General features: G+C 40.6%; 1 protein-coding gene across 1 annotated transcript in view; it reads left to right on the forward strand.

Moving 5' to 3' along the window:
- Positions 1-20,713, forward strand: part of LOC122922375 (hedgehog interacting protein) — a 108,120-nt gene extending 87,407 nt beyond the window's left edge. The window contains exons 11-13 of the mRNA XM_044272966.1: positions 836-917; positions 18,429-18,577; positions 20,022-20,713. Of these exons, the coding sequence (XP_044128901.1) occupies positions 836-917; positions 18,429-18,577; positions 20,022-20,215 (425 nt within the window). The 3' untranslated portion in view covers positions 20,216-20,713. The remainder of the gene's footprint in view (positions 1-835; positions 918-18,428; positions 18,578-20,021) is intronic.
- Positions 20,714-21,282: the final 569 nt, after the last annotated feature.

Consider the following 21,282-nt stretch of genomic DNA (forward strand, 5'->3'; position numbering starts at 1 on the left):
TGTACTTCACATGGATACAGAGCTCTCCCCATCCATTGCTCTAATTCCTCTACTAAATTTATTTCAGGATGGCAGCTCATGGGGCGAGCATGTGTCCTTTCTGGGGGGGGGGGGGAGTAATTTTTCAGGAGGGGTGCCCGTTCTACTGAATCTCAGCCCTTGTAACTGTTACAGCTTCAAACAGTAGTCACACCAAAAAAGACAAATCCGAGTAGAAAGCAATAAAATCAGTCTTTATTGATACAGAACAAAAGAATCACAGTATTAAAATGGTTGGTGGTACAAGCATAAACAAGGCTCACAATGCCCTAGCAGGAGGTATAGACTAATGTTAAAATACAACATATAGCTGGACGATTAATAAGTCAAGGTATAGAACACACTACATGATATAATGTTGAGACCTAAATAAAGTGCAAGTGCATGAACCCAACTCACATGTACATACTAAGGCAGCCCAAGCAATTAATATACAAATGCGCTACCATACCAAAACGCCGTCTCCTCCTTCAAACTGTAGATATAGCTTGTGGCAGTTAAAATATGGAACTGAGCATGTGTGTCCACCTCAACAAGGGGGACAGAGAAACAAGGAAAAGATCAAACAGCAGGTGGCGCAAAACAAATTTTATTGAATAGCTGTTGAATATTTTAATTACATGCAGTTACAAAAGTATTCAGATCCAGCTGTTGGTTTGAAAAATGAAGAATATTTTTTGTGTGATAACCCCTTTAAGCAATACCAGGAAACAGTGAGCATATTATGCTTTGATGACTATGGTAATGCCAGGAAATAATATGTGTAACCTCCATGTTATATTGGCATTTTTAACAGGTGAAGTCTACATACTGTCAAGCAGTAAAAGTATGACTCAGACACACAGCGGAAAACTTTACAAGATCGTTGACCCTAAAAGGTAAGGGGTTTTTTTTACCTTGAGTCCAGAAGTAAGATCCTTTACACGTATTTTGCTCCATGCACAAATAAAAATGTTTGGCAAAACAAATATTATATGCAGAAGATGATTTTTAGAATATTATCTTAAGAACCCCACTGAATAAAATAGGGGACTACTTTTACAGTGGAGAAGTGCCTCCAAATTATGATTGATGTGGCAGGGAAATCCAGGACCCTTTAATTTTTTACATTAATAAGGGTCCCAGCAGTAACTTAATAGTATTAATTACCGTTCTATAAAATGTATTAGTATGGTGTAATTGTTTAAACCAAGTTCGGTGATTCGTGACTCACTAAAATAAAGATAACATTATCATTCCCAAAATATATCTGGTCATTCCCATTCCCTTAAAGACGCTTGAGATGTTTCATATTTTCTTAACATTTGTTAAGCTGTGTAGTAGAGATCAACCGATTATCGGAGTTACCGATATTGTCAGCCGATATTCATGATTTTCTAAGTTATCGGTATCGGCATCTAATCTTGCCGATAATGAGTCCAGCGCGCTTTCAAAGAACATGAGCGCAGTGCTGTCAGTGCGCCATGTTCCCTCAGCAGCACAGGGGAGAAGGAGTCACTCTCTCCCTCCCCCTGTGCCGCGCTGCCAATGAGGAGAGACGGGAGGAGGAGGGGCGGACACACTGCGCCACCAATGAAAGTTAACGTCTATACAAATACAGGAGGCAGTGCCCAGCCTATATGACAGGAAGCTGCGATCAGTAAACTCCTCAGGTGCGTTGACACACCAGCCTTCTGTATTAAATGTTAATTATCATTGGTGGCGCAGTGCGTCCTCCCCAGTATTAAAAATATTGGTGGCGCAGTGCACCCTCCCCCCCAACCCCCAGTATTAAAATAATTGGTGGCGCAGTGCACTCCCCCAACCCCACCCTAGAATTAAAATCATTGGTGGCAGTGGCCACAAGGTCCCCTCCTCTTCATTGGTGGCAGTGGCAGCTTCTGATCGGAGCCCCAGCAGTGTAAACCCAGGGCTCTGATCGGTTACCATGGTAGCCAGGACACTACTAAAGCCCTGGCTGCCATGGTAAGCTCCCTGCTGCTGTGTGTACTATGCACAGGGCAGCAGGGAGAGTGTGAAGTCCTATTCACCCTAATAAAGCTCTATTAGGGTGATAGGACAAGGGATTAAAAGATCCCAGGTTCTAGCCCCTAGGGGGGTAAATAGTTGTTAAATAAAAAGTAAAAAAAAAACAAACAAACAAAATAGTAAGTATAAATCACCCCTTTTCCCAATTTTACATATAAAATATATAAACAATAAATAAATAAACATATCACATATTGCCACGTCAGAAAAGTAAACTATTAAAATGTAAACGGCGTGGTGAACTGCGTAACAGAATTATTATAATTTTTTTCAAAAATGAAAATGCACAGAATATCGGTATAAGTTTATCGGCTATCGACCTCAAAGTTCACAGGTTATCGGTATCGGCTCTAAAAAATCTATATCGGTGAAGCTCTACTGTGTATATTTAGTTTAAGTAGGTTTAGTTGTCCTTTAGATTATTTTGTTTACTGTATATACTTTCCCTATTAATAATGCTCCATTTAAAAAACAGAGTCTCTTATTGCCCCCTTGTAGTGTCAGGATTTTGACATTGAATGCAATATCTGATTGGCAGGGGTCCAGTCAGCTGCTTTTAGGTAGATCTAGCACCGGAAGTAGAATCCGGAACTGCACAGCCCCATCCATTATGTAGTGGACAGAGATGATGCTGCAGTTACCAGCTCCATCCACTACAGAATGGGCAGAGCTGATTGGCGGTGCTGCAGTGTGTCAGACACCTGTTGATCTGAAATAGATGGCCTATCCTGAGGATAGGCCATCAATATCTAGATCCTGGACAACCCCTTTAGCCCCTCCCTGACAACCCCACATAAATTTTCGTCAGGCATTTAAAAATCGCAAGTGGGTGCCATAGCCTCCGGGTGCCTGCTGATCAAAAAGTTATACCCACCCCAAAATTGTATGAATGAAGAGTAAAGATCACCCCAGAAAAAAATTAGCCCTCACACAGCTCTGTACACATAAAAATCGAAAAGTTAGAGGGATTAGAATATGGCAATGCAAAGAAAAAAGTTAGTTTTTTCCCAAAACTTTTAATGTTTTTCAGTATTAAACGCAGGATAAACTTTACATATGTGGTATCATTGAAATCATACTGACTCGAAAGTAAATGGTCAGTTTTATTGCATAGGAAATGGTGTAAAAAAAACAACCATAAAACTCTGTCAGAATGGTGTTTTTTTATAATTCTACCCTATTTGGAATTGTTTTCCTGCTTTCCACCACATTGTATTATTTATTATTATTTTTGTAAAAGAGGATTTATTACCAAGGCAACACAATTTCTTATGTCAGAATTACTATTGGCAATGATGCCATTTTACAAGAACACAAACCCTACAACAACATTTTTCAGCTATTTCATGACTTGTATGATCTGACTTTTCAGCTCCCTAGTTTTTAGAGGTATAGCTCAAAGGCAAGCAAAACAGTGTTGTTCAAAGGCTTTATTACTAGAAATTTGATCGAACGTCTCACTGACACCTAGAGAAATTGGATCAATGGATCTGAAAAACAAAATGAGATATTAGAACTCATTTTATGCAGTTTTCGTCAGCCCACACATTGTATCGCATCAGAATACTGCATATTTAGCCAGCTTAAAATACAAGTCTATAAAAATTGTTGTAAATATGCTTTATTTAGGAAATTTAAATTAAATCTGTTCACAATTTCACATTTCTTAAAATGGATACATATTCCCCTTATCTAATTCTGGCACTGTTGCAATTTACATAGAACAGTTAAACACCTTGTGTGTATATATAAGTGAAGCTGAGCTCTCGCTAATTATAATGGCCAAAAGACAAGCAGATCCCAAAATGGCTGTGTTTACAGACGGAGTAAACGTTTAGAAATGGATGGACAGCGCAGCATTCTTTTCCAAAAGAACGTAAACAGAAAGAAACGGCTTCAAATTCATTTAGAAAGCAGGGCCAGACGCACTCAGTTTTGTTAACCTGTGAAATGATTGAAAATAAATGACATTTACCCCACACAGTGGATACTAAGCCCCCATGACATGGAGATGACCCTTTACGACAAAATTATGTAAATGTCGAGCTTGTTCAAGTCGTTGCTTGCATGTAACTGCTAATACTCCTCTTAGAAAGTTACTGTCGCTTTAAGCAAACTCTGTCAACTGTTTTGATCTGATTGCAAAAAAGCACTTTAATTGTCCTTGACTTGACTTGTAGGGTGGTCCCAGAATGTCATACCTGAAAAGCCAGACCTCACAGTGCAGTTCTGTGTGTGGGTGAAAAGGATGCTTTGTATTGAGTATCAGAGTGGATATGTAGGAGGCAGACTACAAGTATGTTAAAACCATTGACCCCCATAGGGTTGATGGAGACATTGGAAGTGATACACGGTCTGTCACAGTAATGTGATTTTCATACACGACTTGGGAAATAGATGCTGAGTGTTGTTTCACTTGTCATGAGAAGCATGTTTTACATAATGATTATGCCAGGTAAAAAGAAAACCTGATATCTTTTTTTTCTATTATTCACTATTATTGTATTTATGTTTAAAGTCAAAATTGAAATAACAAAAACGGAGCTGTCTTAACCCTTTCAGTACCGGGCCACTTTTCATGTGTCACTTTATGTGGTAATAACTTTGGAACGCTTTTACTTATCCAAATCATTCTGAGATCGTTTTCTCGTGGCACATTGTACTTCATGACAGTGGTAAATTTGAGTCGATATATTTCACCTTTATTTATAAAATAATCCAAAATTTACCAAAAATTTTGAAAAATTCACAATTTTTTAAATTTGAATTTCTCTACTTTTAATACAGATAGTGATACCTCATAAAATGGTTATCAATCAACATTCCCCATATGTCTGCTTTATGTTGGCATAATTTTGTAAATGTCATTTTTTTTTTTAGGACGTTAGAAGTTTAGAAGCTATTTTTCAAATTTTCTGCAAAATTTCCAAAACCAAATACCAATTCAGTTATAAAGTGATTTTGAGGGGCTTACGTAATGGAAACCACCCATAAATGACCCCATTTTAGAAACTACACCCCTCAAATTATTCAAAACTGATGTTACAAACTTTGTTAACCCTTGAAGTGTTCCACAAGAATTCAAGGAAAATGGAGATGACATTTTAAAATTTCATTTTTGTTAGATTTTTTTATGTTAACACAGCAAGGGTTAACAGCAAAATAAACCTCAATATATATTACTCTGATTCTGCGGTTTACAGAAATACCCCATATGTGGCGGTAAACTGCTCTATGGGCACGTGGCATTGGTCAGAAGGAAAGGAGCACCATATGGATTTTGGAGGCAGATTTTGCTAGAATGGTTTTTAGGCACCAGTTTATATTTGAAGAGACCCTGACGTACCCCTACAGTGGAAACCCTCAAAAAGTGACCCCATTATGGAAACTACACCCCTTAGGAATATATTAAGGGGGGTACTGAGTATTTTGACCCCCTAAGCATTTTACGCTTTGATCCCCTTGGCTGTAAAAATGAAAAGTTTAGTTTCTTCCAATAAAATGTTGCTTCAACCCAAACTTTTTCATTTTCACAAGGGGCTACAGGAGAAAAAGCACCCCATAATTTGTTACCCATTTTCTCCTGAATATGTGGTGGTAAGCTGCTGTGGGGGCATATGGCAGGACTCAGAACGGAAGGAGCGCCATATGGCTATTGCAGCACAGATTTTGATGGATAGGTTTATTGGTGCCATTGGTTTTTATTTTTTAAGTGATTGGCTTATCTGGGGGCTCATTTTTTGTGGGATGAGGTGAAGGTTTGATTTTGTGGTGCATAAGACTTTTTGATCACTTGGTATTAAACTTTTTGTGAGGCAAGGTGAAAAAAAGTTTTGGCATAGTTTTAAAAAATATGTTTACAGCATTCACCTGAGGGGGCATATAATGTGATATTTTTATACAGAAGGTTGTTACGGACACGGCGATACCTAATATATCTATCATTTTTATTTTTATTAAGTTTTACACTGAATCATTTCTGAACAGAATGAAATCTTGTTTTTGTGTTGCCATTTTCGGAGAGCCCTATATTTTTTTTTGGGGGGGGCGATTGTCTTAGATAGGGAATCATTTTTTGCTGGATGAGATGACGGTTTGATTAGTACTATTTTGGGGTGCATAAGACTTGTTGATCACTTGGTATTATACTTTTTGTGAGGCAAGGTGTCCAGAAAATGGCTTTTTTGACACTGTTTTTATTTTTTATGGCATTCACCTCATGGGGTCGATACGTACGTGGCAATACCTAATATGTCTACTTTTCTTTTTTTTCTCTATTTTTTACAATTAGTTTTTTACTTTATTTTGGGGAAAGGAGGCTTTTTTTTACTTGAAACTTTTAAGTTTTTTGTAAAACTTTATTTTTTAACTTTTTTTTTCACTTTATTGTATTGTCCCACTCTGGGACTTCAACTTTTGGGGATCTGATCCCCTTTACAATGCATTACAATACTTCTGTACTTCTATATTGTAATGCATTGGCTGTAAGTGTATTACACAGTGTAATACCCTTACAGCTTCCTGCCTGGGGACTGGATCTCACAGGCTCTCACAGAAGGCAGCCACGATGCCTAGGGAAGGCATTGGGCTGCTTCCCTGCCATCGGGTCCCCGTCACAGCAGCGCGGGGACCCGATGGCCACCCCGCACCCGGCAGGATACAGCACATGCTGTTGTCAGAGCAGACCGCAGCAGTGCAAGGGTTAATGCACCGGCATCAGTGAAAACAGCATACAGCAGGGGTCCAGCTATTAGTGACTGCCGGACCCCTGCAGGTGTACCGCGCAGGGATTTCTGTCCCATTTTCCAGCGCCATACATTTACGGTGCTGGTATCCTACGGGTTAAATAATAATGTCCTGATTACTTCTCAGTCTCAAATGAACATAAGTATTTTCTAAACATGGATACTTTTATAATAGCTAGATCCTGAACAACTAATGCATTTGCTTAGGATTCCAGCATCATCTTTCCAGTCTACCAGCTATTCTTGTAATAAAGCCCCTCTTAATAAGAGCATAAGGAAGGATAAACTCATGCAGGCTCAGACTGGCCCACACGGGAACAGGTGGGCCCCTGAACAAAAGTGGGCCCCCTGTTCCACATCCCCTGCACAAGTGATACATGGCACAATAGACTGACTGCACTACAAAGATGCAGCTTACAGAATCTCAACCAACCTATGTGTCCATATAAAAAATGGGGTTGATTATTTAAGAGACAACCCAGTTTATTATCATAGATGTGTCAGGTGGTGGACTTCGAGACTTCTAGGCACAGAGGGAGACCAGCCAGTATCCTCTTTCGAAGTCACTCCAAGGACCCCCATAATCAATCATCTTGGGCATCTTGCTGCTGCCTGCCACTGTGTGAGCAAGTAGTGTTTGCATGTAGCTTCACATTAAGCCTCTAGAATGAATTTTACTGGTGGGCCCTAGGTACCCCAATCCAACACTGTGCTCATGATAAGGAAGTTAAAGGGGGCCTTTCATTGGTTTGAGTATCGTAAACTGGTATTCCTACTGGATAGGTGCACCTCCACATGTAAATGCTTTTTTTTTCTTCAAAAATGCCACTGCGTGAAGATGCTGTGCTCCCCCCGATATTTTGGGTGCCTCATATGTTAATTTCCACCATTGGTACATGGAGGAGGAGACACCAGCATTTCTCAATGTGCGTCTCCTTCTCCCTGCCTGTGATGTCGTCCAATCGCATTGGAGCACATCACAGCCATGTAGAAGGTGAGCTGTTTTTTTCCCCCTAGCTGTGACGTGCTCCTCTGCGATTGGAAGACGTCACAGAGAGGGAGGAGGAAACAATTAGAGATGAGCAAATTTCTTAAAATTCAATTCAGGGCCAAATGGGCCAAATTGGTTGTCTGATTTTATTCAGGTCAGAAAAAATTCAACCTGAATTGCAAATGCCACAATAGCCTTGAAAACTCTCTCTCTCATCTCTCTATCTCTCCTCTCCCTCGCTGTCTTCTCATAATGAATCACAAACAAATTTGAGTGCCTTTGAGCCCAAACTTTTTGGTAAATTTGGGTGAAATTCCCAAATTTTAGAACTGATTTGTGTATCTCTGTGTATAATCTGTATCATCTAATGGTATAATAATAAAATTAAAAATAAACAAATCTTGTCCTTAAAGGGCTCATAATATATGAATGAAGCGTGAGCTTACAGGGTGTTTTGGCAGTGGTTGTGGAACCACTGTGTCAATCAACCAGTTTGACTTTGAGCTAAACCTAAAGGCTTATCCTGGTGGCTCCCTGGTTTTCACCCTCTATCCCTTATACAGGGATCTGTACTTCGCTGCTGGAAGCCATCAGTCCGGTACCTCCTAGAATGTTCTCAGTGTGGTCAGAGCCCCTCATGGGGGCCAGAGACACCAGTGCAAGGCACTGGAGGAACAGGAAAACACATAGTCAGTGGCAAGCAGGGCAGGCTAACTTCATGCAAATTTCTTAGGGTCCATTCAGACGTCCGTGGTGTATTGCGGATCCGCAATACACCCGGCCGGCACCCCCCATAGAACTGCATATTCTTGTCTGCAATTGAGGACAAGAATAGGACATGTTCTATTTTTTTGCGGAGCCGCTGCCCGGAAGTTTGGGGCCGCGTTTCGGAAATGCGGATGCGGAGAGTGTGTGCTCTCCGCATCTCTTCCGGCCCCTTAGATAAAGAATGGGTCCGCACTTTGTTGATCCAGGGATTTATTCTGATTGCCTGATTGGAGTCGGGAAGGAATTTTTATTCCCCTAAAGTGAGGAAAATTGGCTTCTACCTCACAGGGGTTTTTTGCCTTCCTCTGGATCAACTTGCAGGATGACAGGCCGAACTGGATGGACAAATGTCTTTTTTCGGCCTTATGTACTATGTTACTATGTTACTATGTTACTTGTTCCCGATATTGCGGAACGGATGCGGACCCATTTGCGGTCGTGTGAATGGACCCTTATGCATGTCTGAGGTCAGGACTGTCAGCAGAGGGTCACAATGGTAAACAGGCACAGATCAGGACAGGGTCAGAATCCAGTAAACAGGCACAGGTTGATACACAGCAGACAACAGAAAACAAACACCTTAGCAGGAACTTAGCAAGCAAGGAAACTCATTTCTGTGGCAAAAAATGTGGTCAACACCACAATTTTATAGCACAAAGCTGATTAGTAATGAGAAGCAAACATGCAGCAGCACAGCAAGGGGAGTAGGAGGGTGGTAATAAAGGTAAAATGGGAGTATTCACTTAGTAATGTTCCTAATAGAAGTACAGTAGCAGAGCAGCGATGGACCCAGACCACCGATGTAACACAGAGGTACAATTAGGAAGATACAGTAGATAAAATGTATACTCAGCAACAGCATGGCAGTAAACCTCATATAAACATGAGGATTATCACCTCATAATTCTCAGTCAGTCTACTTATTCTGTTGATTGGCCACCAATGATTTTTGGATTTGGTGAACATTTCTGAAATGTTCCGTCATCTTTACAATCCAGCTTTCAGTAGAACACCTGTCTAACACATAGATGCCCAGGAGGTTGGAAAGTGCCATTAAAAGGTGTAATGGATCTGTTGTGCTTTTAATTTTTCAGAGGTTTTCTACATAATGTCTTCTAAATAGTCAGTGAGGGATGTGTAGTATGAGAACACCCATGCTGACTGGAAAACACATTTCAGCCTTTCACAATGTAAAGGTTTTATTAAGTGGTTATGTATATGTTCCAGAAGTGCATGAAGATTGAGTTGTTTGAAAATACTTTATATACAGCTCCCCAACTCCAACCATCAATGGAGAATTCAAATAAGAAATCTGCCGCTTTATAACAGGTGACAAAAATATTCCAGAACCTTTACCTTTTTCTATATTTTTTAATACTCTCAGACTACATCCAGATGTTTCTATTCTTTCTTTAGAAATTCAGATACTTTCCTAAAATGATCATTTATGAAATGTTATTCATCTCGTTTTCTTCCTTTCATATGTGCTCTCTAAAGTCCTACAGGAAAAGTTTAATACAAGTGGCCCCTTCAGTTGATAAACTCCTACAGGGCCTGTTGACCCAGCTGCTAAGTGCTTAGGCAGCAGGTGTTGTTTTTGCGACCACCCTGATAGTAGTGCAAACTGTTTAGCAGTTGCACTAAACTCCTGAGCTTTTAATCCCTTTTCTGGGCAAGGTGGCAGTGTACATGTTAATGTTCATTGTGCCTATACAAAGGCATTCAAGCCACATATAACTTTGTAGGAACACATATCAAGGGCAAGTTTAATCAAAAACTGCAAATTAGAATGCTTGTTCTTCAGAAGAAACAAGGGGAGTAATAAAAATAATAATCATCGTACTCAAAATAAGTCGGTTTTGTCGGCTACACTAAATGCACACTAAACTGTAACAAAAACACAACCAGCCACAACATGCAAAAGCATAGGAACAAAATGAGCCAGAATAGCTAACAAGTGACTTTCCCTTATTTGATTAATTGAACCATCTGTGGTAATAAAGGGGTTGTCCCGCCCAGAAGCCAACCAACCTAATCCTTGAGCCTGTGTCCAATTTAAAAAAAACTCACATGTCTGTAGTCTGGCCGTACCCGGGAAGCAGCTCCGTTCCTGGCTGCGTCAGGTCCCCAGTGGCCCAGAAGTGGCTTTAGGCTACATTCGCACGAACATATTTTTTTTTCAGTGTCTGTTCCATTTTTTGCTGTCCACATCCGTATGTCTGTTCCCTAGCCCCGCAAAAACTATAGAGCATGTCCTATTCTTGTCCGTTTTGTGGACGCCAAAAGGACATCATCAGTTTTTTTTGTTTTTGAAGATCAGTGTTTTGCGGACATTGTGAATGTATCCTTATCCTGTGATGGCTGCAGTCAGTCACTGGTCTCAGCATTCACATGTACTATGGTCTCATGGGGCTGCGGCAGGGAACTTTTTTTAATTGGGCACAGTGTGAGGGGATTGGGTTAGTCAGCTACTAGGCCTCTAAATGATAGTCCATCATAAGTATATTAAAATTACTTTATTACATATGACGTGAGTGTTTCAAATATTTCATCCAGTTGAATAGCCTTTGCTTGTGGCATATCTTTATATATGTACTGACTTTTCTAAAACCCTTAGTGACCAGCCTGTTTTGGGCCTTACTGTCCAAGCGTCTTTCTTCCTTTTTTCATCGACGCCTTCAAAGAGATATAACTTTTTTATTTTTCTGTCTATATAGCTGTATGAGGGCTTGTATTTTGTGGGACATGTTGTAGTTCATTGTGCATGGCATTTTTATGTCAGTGCAGGCTGCTGGAAAACCCTCAAGGCAGGCTACACCAGGTCTCAGCCAGCCTTTACACACATCGGCACCCCTCGATCGCATTTGCAGGGTTTTTAGTTTTGTTGCAGCACCGCCATTAGCTGACCATGAACTAGAGATTTTGGATTAACAAAAATACATATTTAGACTGTTTTCTAACTACTGTACAGACAGCACTTTTTTACGACAAGAACAAACATGACAGATGACAAAAATGTGATCTGCCATATTGGAGTTTTCCATCATTGATGGGGGCTGTAGTTGAAAGATCATTTATGCCAACCAATACATCAATAGAAGCCCAGACCAGGCCATAGATCAAAACAAAGAATGATCAGGGATTTCATCCAAGATGTCAACCACAAACCAACCATGAACAATTCAGAAAATGACCATCTTAAATTCCTAATGAATGGCATGCCTTAGAATGACATTTGGCCAACAGGTCAGTTTTTCAAATATCTTCACTGCCCTGGCCAATTCTAAATGCTGTTGAAGGATGGATCAAGATCATACTAATATCCTTGAAATGGAATGAGATGTTCAAAAGTGAATAAACTCTTATACTGCACCATAACAGCCTCTGTTGCTACTATGGAGTCTTCTTCATGCGAGGTGGGAACCTGTACTTTCAACAGATGCCACAGTATTAAGCCTCATTCACACATCAGTGTTTTGGTCAGTGATTTCCATCAGTGATTGTAAGCCAAAACCAGGATTGCAGCCTCCACAGACATTACATTTAAGGAAAAGATCTGCTCCTGTTCTGTTCTTAGAACCACACCTGGTTTTGGATCACAATTACCGATGGAAATCACTGATTGAACACTGACTGTGTGAATGAGGCATTAGTAAGGAAGTAAGTTAGGGGACATTTCGATTTTCGGTTCTAGACCGACTCTCCGTCTACACCACATTTGATGTATATAAATGTACAAACTGGTACTGATACCTATGTCAATATGTAGTATCTATTTACTGGACTTGAACCAGGCTCTCCTGATCTGATCATAAATGTCTTTGAAGGTCTGTAAGGTTCTACATATTTTCTAGACATGTATGTTATGATAAAACATATCAGCCATTGATATTAAAGATCATACATGTATACTATTGAGGTGTGGCTGATATTAGATATAAGAACATTTTATTTGATGGATTATTGGTGGTTACTTTGCAGTTTTATGATGTGAAACAATTTTTCTCAACGTACACAAAATCTGGTAATTGTAAAGGCATTAGGGGAGTCGTGTTTATGGAAAAAACTATAGCTATATATTTAATTTCTAACTGATCTGGATCACAGGTGCAATTATTTATAGGCCCTATTAAAATATGTGAATGCATGCAACATATATATTGAAATAGCTATAAAACATGCACGCTTATAAAGTAAGCTTCAACTTCAATATGCCCCTTCTATAACAGAGTGTTTATTTTGGCTGAATTAGTTTCAGGCTCTAGAAATGTTTTCTTTAGACCGCTTTGCTCTCTCTAGAAGACATTTGGTTAAACATAAAATATACGTGCAGCTTTATACATTGAATGGAGATGTGTGATTAGTAATTAAACAAGCTAATACCTTTTACAAATGTGTTGAATTGTAATGTATTTGTGGGAGATGGAATCTAATACTGCCCAACACTAAACATAACTCACTGTCTAGATATATAAATAACTTATATTAGATATTTAGATGATTTGTGATTGCAGTCCAATAACTTTGGAAAGTTAATTCCCCTTTTCAAATACGGTAAAAAGGTTAAATGAGCAGATATACTGTTACAGGGCATATAAATTACCTGTGTTTAAGCTACACAAACATAAGACAATTGCTTATTCATTGGTTGCATACATTTCCATCATACAATTAAGCTTTATTTACATAAAGCTAGAATATCCTATATATGCTATCCTTTAACTTATTAACTCTCCATTGAGAATCAGTGCCAAGGACCGCACCCTTGACAGTGTATGGCCTCAGTAGCATATGGAGAGCTACCTATTCCTCGGGAACAAGGAACTGTGTGCTAGTGATAACTAATCCCCCCCCCCTTCCCCAATATGTAAATCTGGGTCAGGAGTAGACTATATGATTGTGTATAGGTGCCACTATTATTTATATCCAAGGCTTCTTTGTTATTAAAACTTGTAGGAGATCATAAAAAAGATCTGCCTTTTTCCCCGAGACAGCACCCCTCCTGTCCACATGGGCTAAATCTGGAAGGGGTGTAACTACCATAGCGGCAGACCATGCAACTGCTATGGGGCCCAGGGCAAGAGAAGGCCCAGTCTTAGTTGGTATCATCTCCTCTTCTACTGGAGGTGAAAACTTGGTCAGGACCCTACCCTCTAAAGCAAGCATGTCAAACTCAAAGGCTAACATGGGCCAAAAAAACTAAATTTAAGTTTATGTGGGCCGCATAAAAAAAAAAACGCCTGGCCGTGCGGAGGCGTGCGGATCCGTCCAGACTTACAATGGAAGTCAATGGGGACGGATCCGTTTGAAGATGACACAATATGGCTCAATCTTCAAACGGATCCGTCCCCCATTGACTTTCAATGTAAAAGTCTGGACGGATCCGTCTGAGGCTACTTTCACAGTTAGAATTTTTTTTACAATATAATGCAGACGGATCCGTTCTGAACGGATCCACCGTCTGCATTATATGAGCGGATCCGTCTCAGACGGATCCGCTCTGAACGCAAGTGTGAAAGTAGCCTTAGGGGCGAGAACCTGGGATCTTTCATCCCTTGTCCTATTCAGCTCTATCAGGGTGAATAGGACTTCACACTGTCCCTGCTGCTCTGTGCCTTGTGCACACAGCATCAGGGATGTTACCATGGCAACCAGGGCTTCTGTAGCGTCCTGGCTGCCATGGTAACTGATCGGAGCCCCAGGCTTACACAGCTGGGGCTCCGATCAGAAGCTGCCACTGCACCACCAATGAGGGGGAGGGGAGAGGTCCCTGTGGCCACTGCCACCAATGATTTCAATACTGGGGGGGTTGAGAGGGGCTGGCGCACTGTGCCACCAATGATTTTAATGGGATGGGGGGGTTGAGGGGGGGGGGCACAGTGCACCACCAATGATAAATTACCCCTTTATACAGGAGGCGGGTACTGGCAGATCAGCAGTTAACCCCTCAGGTGCGGCACCTAAGGGGTTAACTGCCTCTGATCGCAGCTCCCTGTCAGGGGCAGGGTGCCGGCAATGCGATTCTGCTGCCGGCACCCGCCTCCTGTATTGTGTTAAACTACTTTCACTATCAGGCCACACAGAGCGGCGCCCAGCGATGTCTCAGCACTCACCATTAGTCCTGGGCGCCGCTCGTTCCCCCGCAGTGCCCCATTACTGTCTCCTCTCCTGCTCCACATGCTGCTGATTACTATCGGAGCGATGGGAGGAGACATCAGCTTCACTAGTGGGCGTTCCTTCTTCCTGGCTGTAGCGCTGTCCAATCGCAGCGCAGGGAGAAGGAACGCCCACTAGTGAAGCTGATGTCTCCTCCCATCGCTCCGATAGTAAGCAGCATGTGGAGCAGGAGAGGAGACAGTAATGGGGCACTGCGGGCGAACGGAGCGGCACCCAGGACTAATGGTGAGTGCTGGGCGCCGCTCTGTGTGGAAATAGTCCAATCATTGGTGGCGCAGTGCGCCCCCCCTCCTCCTCTATTCTCATTGGTGGCACAGTGCGCCCGCCCCTCCTCCCCCCTCTATTCTCATTGGTGGCGCAGTGCGCCCGCCCCTCCTCCCCCCCCCCCTCTCTTCTCATTGGTGGCAGCGGCAGCGGCAGCAGCACAGGGGGAGGGAGGACAGCTTCCTTCTCCCCGTGCTGCTGAGAGAACATGAGCGCGCCGATAGCAGCGCGCTCATGTTCAGAAATACTTGCCGGGCCGCAAAAATATTCATTGCGGGCCGCATGTTTGACACCCATGCTCTAAAGGAACAACTTTTAGCAAATGAGGCAGTGGAAGAATGGCCCAAGGGTCATTGAAAAGGGTTTAGGCAGAAACCCTTCTATCCTGTGTGGGGAGCCTGGTTTGATCCTTGCTATGGGGCCTTTACTTCTCTATGTACGCCACTGATGTCTGGTATTGCAGCTTAGCCCATTCAATTAATTATCTCCACAACCCATTTATAGAGGATCTGTCAGCTCTACTGACAGGGCTACTGTAGAGAATGCTTGCATTCCACATGAAATAAAAATTCTGGATCACTTCTTCCTACCATTCCTCATTTATTCCTCCAGGAGATGTATTAATCAATTGACAACTTGTTGTTATCATTGTCTTTGTCAATAAAGTGTACCCCACACAGTCTGGTATTAGAGAGTGCTCAAAGGGAACCTGGCAAAAACCACCCCAAACCGCCAGCGGTACCTTCAAGTAGACAGCAGTGTGTTTCTAATGATGCGGTAAAAGCAGGAAAAAACGTTCTTTTATCCCCCTGAGCGCGCTATTTTCCAGTCACGCTTGAAGTCAAGGGGGCAGCAGCCTCCGTGCTTCAAGTCTAGGTAACCGCTCCCCTTCCCTGCCTCTTCGCCTTTAACTGACAGCTCTTATGCAGAGAGTTCAGCTTGCTTTGCCGAACAGCCGTCTGTCAGTCGGGAAAGGGGAGCGATCACCTTGACTTGAATCACCTTGACCGCTGCCCCCTTGACTTCAAGCATGACTCAAAAATAGAGTTCTCAGGGGATAAAAGAACGGTTTTTTTTTTCCTGCTTTTACCGCATCTGACTGCAGGAAGAAAATCATCATTAGAAACACACTGCTGTCTACTTAAAGGTACTGCTGGCGGTTCGGAGTGTTTTTTGTCGCTGACAGGCTCCCTTTAAGGACACATCCTATTGACAAGGGGAATGGTATCGATACATATCGAGGAATAAGAGGATAACACCACAATGTATTCTAATAGTTCTAAGAAAAGATGCATCAGCATTTATTTTAGTTTTGCGATGGACACTCTGACTGCAGACTTTAGATTAACGCTTACCAAAAGCCATTGCAGAAGTCAAGGTAAAGTTTGCTGCAGCTTGTGTAATGTTGCTCCATTACTACCTCTTGTAGAGCAGGAACTCTGCACTACAAGAGAAGTACTGGCTGAATAGCCTGACTGGGGATGGGGGATGCTATCCTGCTCTTCATTCCTGTCAGGCAGCTCAGCTATGGCAAAGAGTCGCATCATTACTATCTATTGTAGAGCAGAAATCCTGTTCTCCTATAGCTAGTACTGGAGCATAGTACATGAAATACGCTGTCTGGCTGAGCAGCCTGACAGCACTTCTCATCACTGTGCAGTGACTTCAGCGCCAGATGCCGTATAGCAGAGCCCTCCTCATCCATTCTAGGCAGCTGTAGAAATTGAGGCAACCTGTCTTAGTCACATTTTTGGATGGATTGCCAGAGACAATCTTGATACAATCCTGCAGAACTCCTTTAACATGTTACCTGAGTTCTTCAGTGCAGTTTTCCTACATCAGATTACTCTACGATGCCTGGTGTAACGAGGACACTTCTCAGCTCTATAAAGACATTCTACAGGATAATGATTTTTTATTTATTTCACTTTCTGGGATATTTCAGTTCTGAAGCCTGCAGACTTTTCAATATAACTCTGGCCTATAATACATACCGTAGATCAGTACTATGTAAATAATGTATTTACAAAGTTGCTTAACATTTATGTAGTGTATGTAAAGTGTAAAATGGTGTCCAATTACCTTAATATGTACAGTGGAGCAAAGGTCATACTATTATACGAGATTATTGTGTTATACTAATAAGCATATATTTGCCATTCAAAAATAGCATGCACAGTTCTTTTCAATAATAGAAACAGCTTAACTTGATTTACACCTGTGTGTGCTATGCCTCTCTCCGTTCCCTAAGAATACAGCATACAACTGTGTACTGGCATTTACAGTGCCCATTTATTGGCTCTTTTCAGTGCATTGCTGTCACTGGATTTATTATGCGTTTTAACTGCTTGCACCTGGGACGAAAAAGATATTTTTTTTTCTACTAGTTAGCGTGTAGTAACAAGCAAATGGTTATGACTGTTAGCTGAAGAAGTATGCTATAATTCTGGGTGGAAAAAATGCATTGGCATGATGTGTACTGACCTTATAAACCACAAACATACCGTGCCTACAGATGCAACGTTATTGGAATATGTTACTGATCAGCTTTACGTGAATGTTAACAGTAGAGTTAAGGTTATAACTTTCAATACTTTTACATGTAGTAAATATGTGTTTAGTGGTCACCTCAGTGGAGAAGACGGTAAAAAGAGAATATGCATTACCTCTGAAATATTCTAATTACGGTATTTTTTGGAAAAAATTATAATGAACTCATAGATAAGCAATAAATTGTGTTCTCCTCAATAGCTAGCCAATCATTTCTGCTATCTGAGAAAAAAAAGGGTTGGGCATATTGATATCCAAAAGGCCAATCATTCTTCTGACATCTACCGCCAGGAAAGAGTTGTGTGGCCCCCATTCACATTAGATGGATGGTTGCTCCCACCAAAATTGGCAGGTTTGGTTAACATTAAAGGGATTATGCAATGTCAGGATATTGATGATCTATCCAGCCGACCAGCTGGTTGATGAGGCTGTGTGCGAGTGCAGCATCCTCTTTAGTGTGTTCCTGCAGACGGTCTAGCTTGTAGTGGCGGTGAAGTGTAATCACAAATGTTCAACTTGAACAGGAGAAGAAGGAGGAAGGTGTAATTATACCGCAAATGAGACAGGCTGCAGGTAAACAATGAAGAGGACTCAGCATTCGCATAAGCACAGTGGCCTCTTGAACCAGTTGATCAGCTAGGGTGCCCGAAGTTGTCATAGGTCATCAATATCCGGACACTACACAACCACTTTAATCTAATGTGTATGGACAGCTTTAGGTGGCAACACACAGATCTGACATAGCTATTGCATGTCTTAGGAGCTAATGTGTTTGATTGCATTCTGAACAAATGAAATATTAACATTCCTATTAAAGCTAATTTTGTATTCTTTTATAATATCTCCCGCTTTGTCATTTGATGCAGACCAACAATGCCTGAAGAATGTAAGCGGACAGTGATACCACCTCAGCCCCTGTCATCTGAGTGTTCCCGACACTGTAAAAATGGCCATTGCACACCCACAGGAAAATGCTGTTGTAATCAAGGATGGGAAGGAGAATTGTGTCGAATTGGTGGGTAATCTTTTTATTACATATGCCATGTTTTTTTAATTTTTTTTTGCTTTCCATTAATTTGTCATCATTACCACAAAACAATAACTATACCCAGATTGAAGTAACTGGAGAGTGAAGGATTAGTGGGATTTAGTAACATAACCCAGTAATCCAGTGTAAATCTTCTATATGTTCCTTGGGCGCCTCAGAATATATAATTTAGGGCCTTGTAATTTTATTGTGGTGGATCTATGCTGAAAGGCACAGTGTCTCCATATAATGACAGCTTCAGTCTTAAATGACATACAAGCCATATTACTGTGTCTGTACCATGATTTGAATTCACTGTTGGTGTCCCAATGGATTTTCCATAATTGTGTCCTGTTTAAGAAAAGAGTTGACGTCAGATTTCATTCTGAAATACAGTGGTTTTATTTATACTTGAAAGCCCCTAAATGTTGAAAAAATTGATGCAATTAGGGATTGTACAATACACACTGCCTCGTATCATAAATCAGCACATCAAAACATAAAGATGCCAATTGACATCAGATAAAAACCTGCCACCAGATGTTAAGGTCGCAATGCATATAAAAGAAAATTCAGGTGAACCCATTGACTTTGAGGTGATCAGATAATGATCTCATGGGTACCAGGGCCCCCCGACTTTGCCATCAATTGGCTGTACATACAAACTAATTTTTAACCAATTTGTCAACACATTTATAGCCAACAGTCAAATCCATTACCTGAAACTGTCAGTTTTTCCAACATTTAGCTCATCTGTGGCTAGCTTAAAAGATTAAGCTTCTCTAGTACCACCTAAGCAGTTCTTTTAAGACTGCATACACCAGATATATCGGTGCAAAGATCAGCATCTTCCAACCTTAAGGTGGCACTAGATAGTCAGTTTTCTTCCTTCTGTCATTGCCCGCTCTACTTCCAAAAAAATGTGCATTATGACAAAAGTAATTTGCCACGAACCAAACTTCTTCGTGAAAATCTGCGAAGCAGAGAATAGAATTTTTCAAAAATATGCTCATTACCAGTTAGGACCCTAGGCGTTGTTGGCTCCAAGGACGGACAACCCTTTTAAAGAGCTGTGCTTAAATATTGCTTTGCGCTATGACAAGTATACATATAATGCAGCAGTTGGCATGGGATCTTGGCAGTTCAAGTGACAATTAACTGATGAATTTAAGTCATGTCAAATATTTCCTTGAAATACTGTACCAGCTTCTTCTATGACTGTCTTGCATGCCCCCCAGTAAAAGCTGCATGATTCATTCTTTATGTTGTAATGAAAGCTAAAATTATGGCACATTTTGAGCTCCTCTTTTTTTTAGTCGGAGATTTCATTAATGCAATGTAATGCAACATTTTCTTTTCTGGAAGATTCGAATAGTTGTATATTCTTGTAGCATACTGGAATGTAACATTGAATTTCTTGTCTTCCTTACAGCAAAGTGCGATCCTGTGTGTCGACATGGAGGCGTCTGCGTGAGGCCAAACAAGTGTTTATGTAAAAAAGGTTACCTGGGACCACAGTGTGAGCAAGTGGACAGAAACATTCGAAGAGTGGCCAGGGCAGGTATTTTAGACCAGATCATTGATGTGACGTCATATTTGCTGGATCTCACCAGCTACATTGTATAGTTATCACGGACTGCTTGGATACCTTCTGAACGGGCATTTATTTTTAAACCATGTAAATTAAACAAACAAAAAGGACTTTGTAATTCTGCTCTAAATCCCTGTGTTTTAAAATATTTTTATTAATTTAAATATATTGTCCATAAAAGTGAGTTTGTGTGTGTAATTTATGAATACTTGAGTGTATATGTATGTGTGAAGATATAGACAATATTCATTTATTAAACATTTTGGTATTGTAAACACTGGCTGCGACAAGGTCATGTGAGCAAGTTTATACTTTTTGGTTGTCTCTAAAATAACATTAAAATAGTTATTTAGATTAAAATTTGTCAAGTGTACAGTATTTCATTTGTATCTACTATGGGAGGGGACACTTTTTCATGAATCACTTTTGCTTTTTTTATATTATCTCAGGTAAATTGCATTTTTTTAGCTTTCACAGGTCATTTTACTATATTATAATAGTAATGCAAAAAGTATTATTTGCAATAAACCTGTTATTATTACTTTTTTGATTGTTTCTTTGTTTTCAGTGCCAGAAAATATGATTTGTTTACTACAGTGTCATTGTAGTACATACTGTATGCCAATGGACATAGGGTGTGTCCATGGTGGTGAATAGCAAAAATATGAAAATCACTAAAAAGGCTACAATATAAAATATAAAAATGTGTGTTGTTTCTTATACCAACCAATTCTTGATCATCTATCATCCTTTAACTACACTATACAGTATATGTTAAAAGCTGAGCTCTAAATAAAAAAGGTATAAATCCATCAAGTTCAACCAAGGAATAAGAAAGGATGTGAAATAAGGGAAGGAGAGTGAGACGCCAAAATTCTGCCCATTTTTATATGCATTAACGTTATTTAAATAATTCATCTATTGACATAGAAAAAATTCAACAATTTCCTGAGGCAGTCTATTCCACAAATTCAAAGTTCTTACTGTAAATAAGCCATGACGTCTCTGGAGACTTTTTCTTCCACAGTCGAGGCAGTGCCCCCTTGTCTTTTGAGGGCATTTTGCACGGCAGAGATTTTCACCATGCTTTTTTGTATAGCCC

This window comes from Bufo gargarizans, unplaced genomic scaffold (genome assembly GCF_014858855.1).
Source record: "Bufo gargarizans isolate SCDJY-AF-19 unplaced genomic scaffold, ASM1485885v1 fragScaff_scaffold_293_pilon:::fragment_2:::debris, whole genome shotgun sequence".
Classification (NCBI taxonomy): Eukaryota; Metazoa; Chordata; class Amphibia; order Anura; family Bufonidae; genus Bufo; species Bufo gargarizans.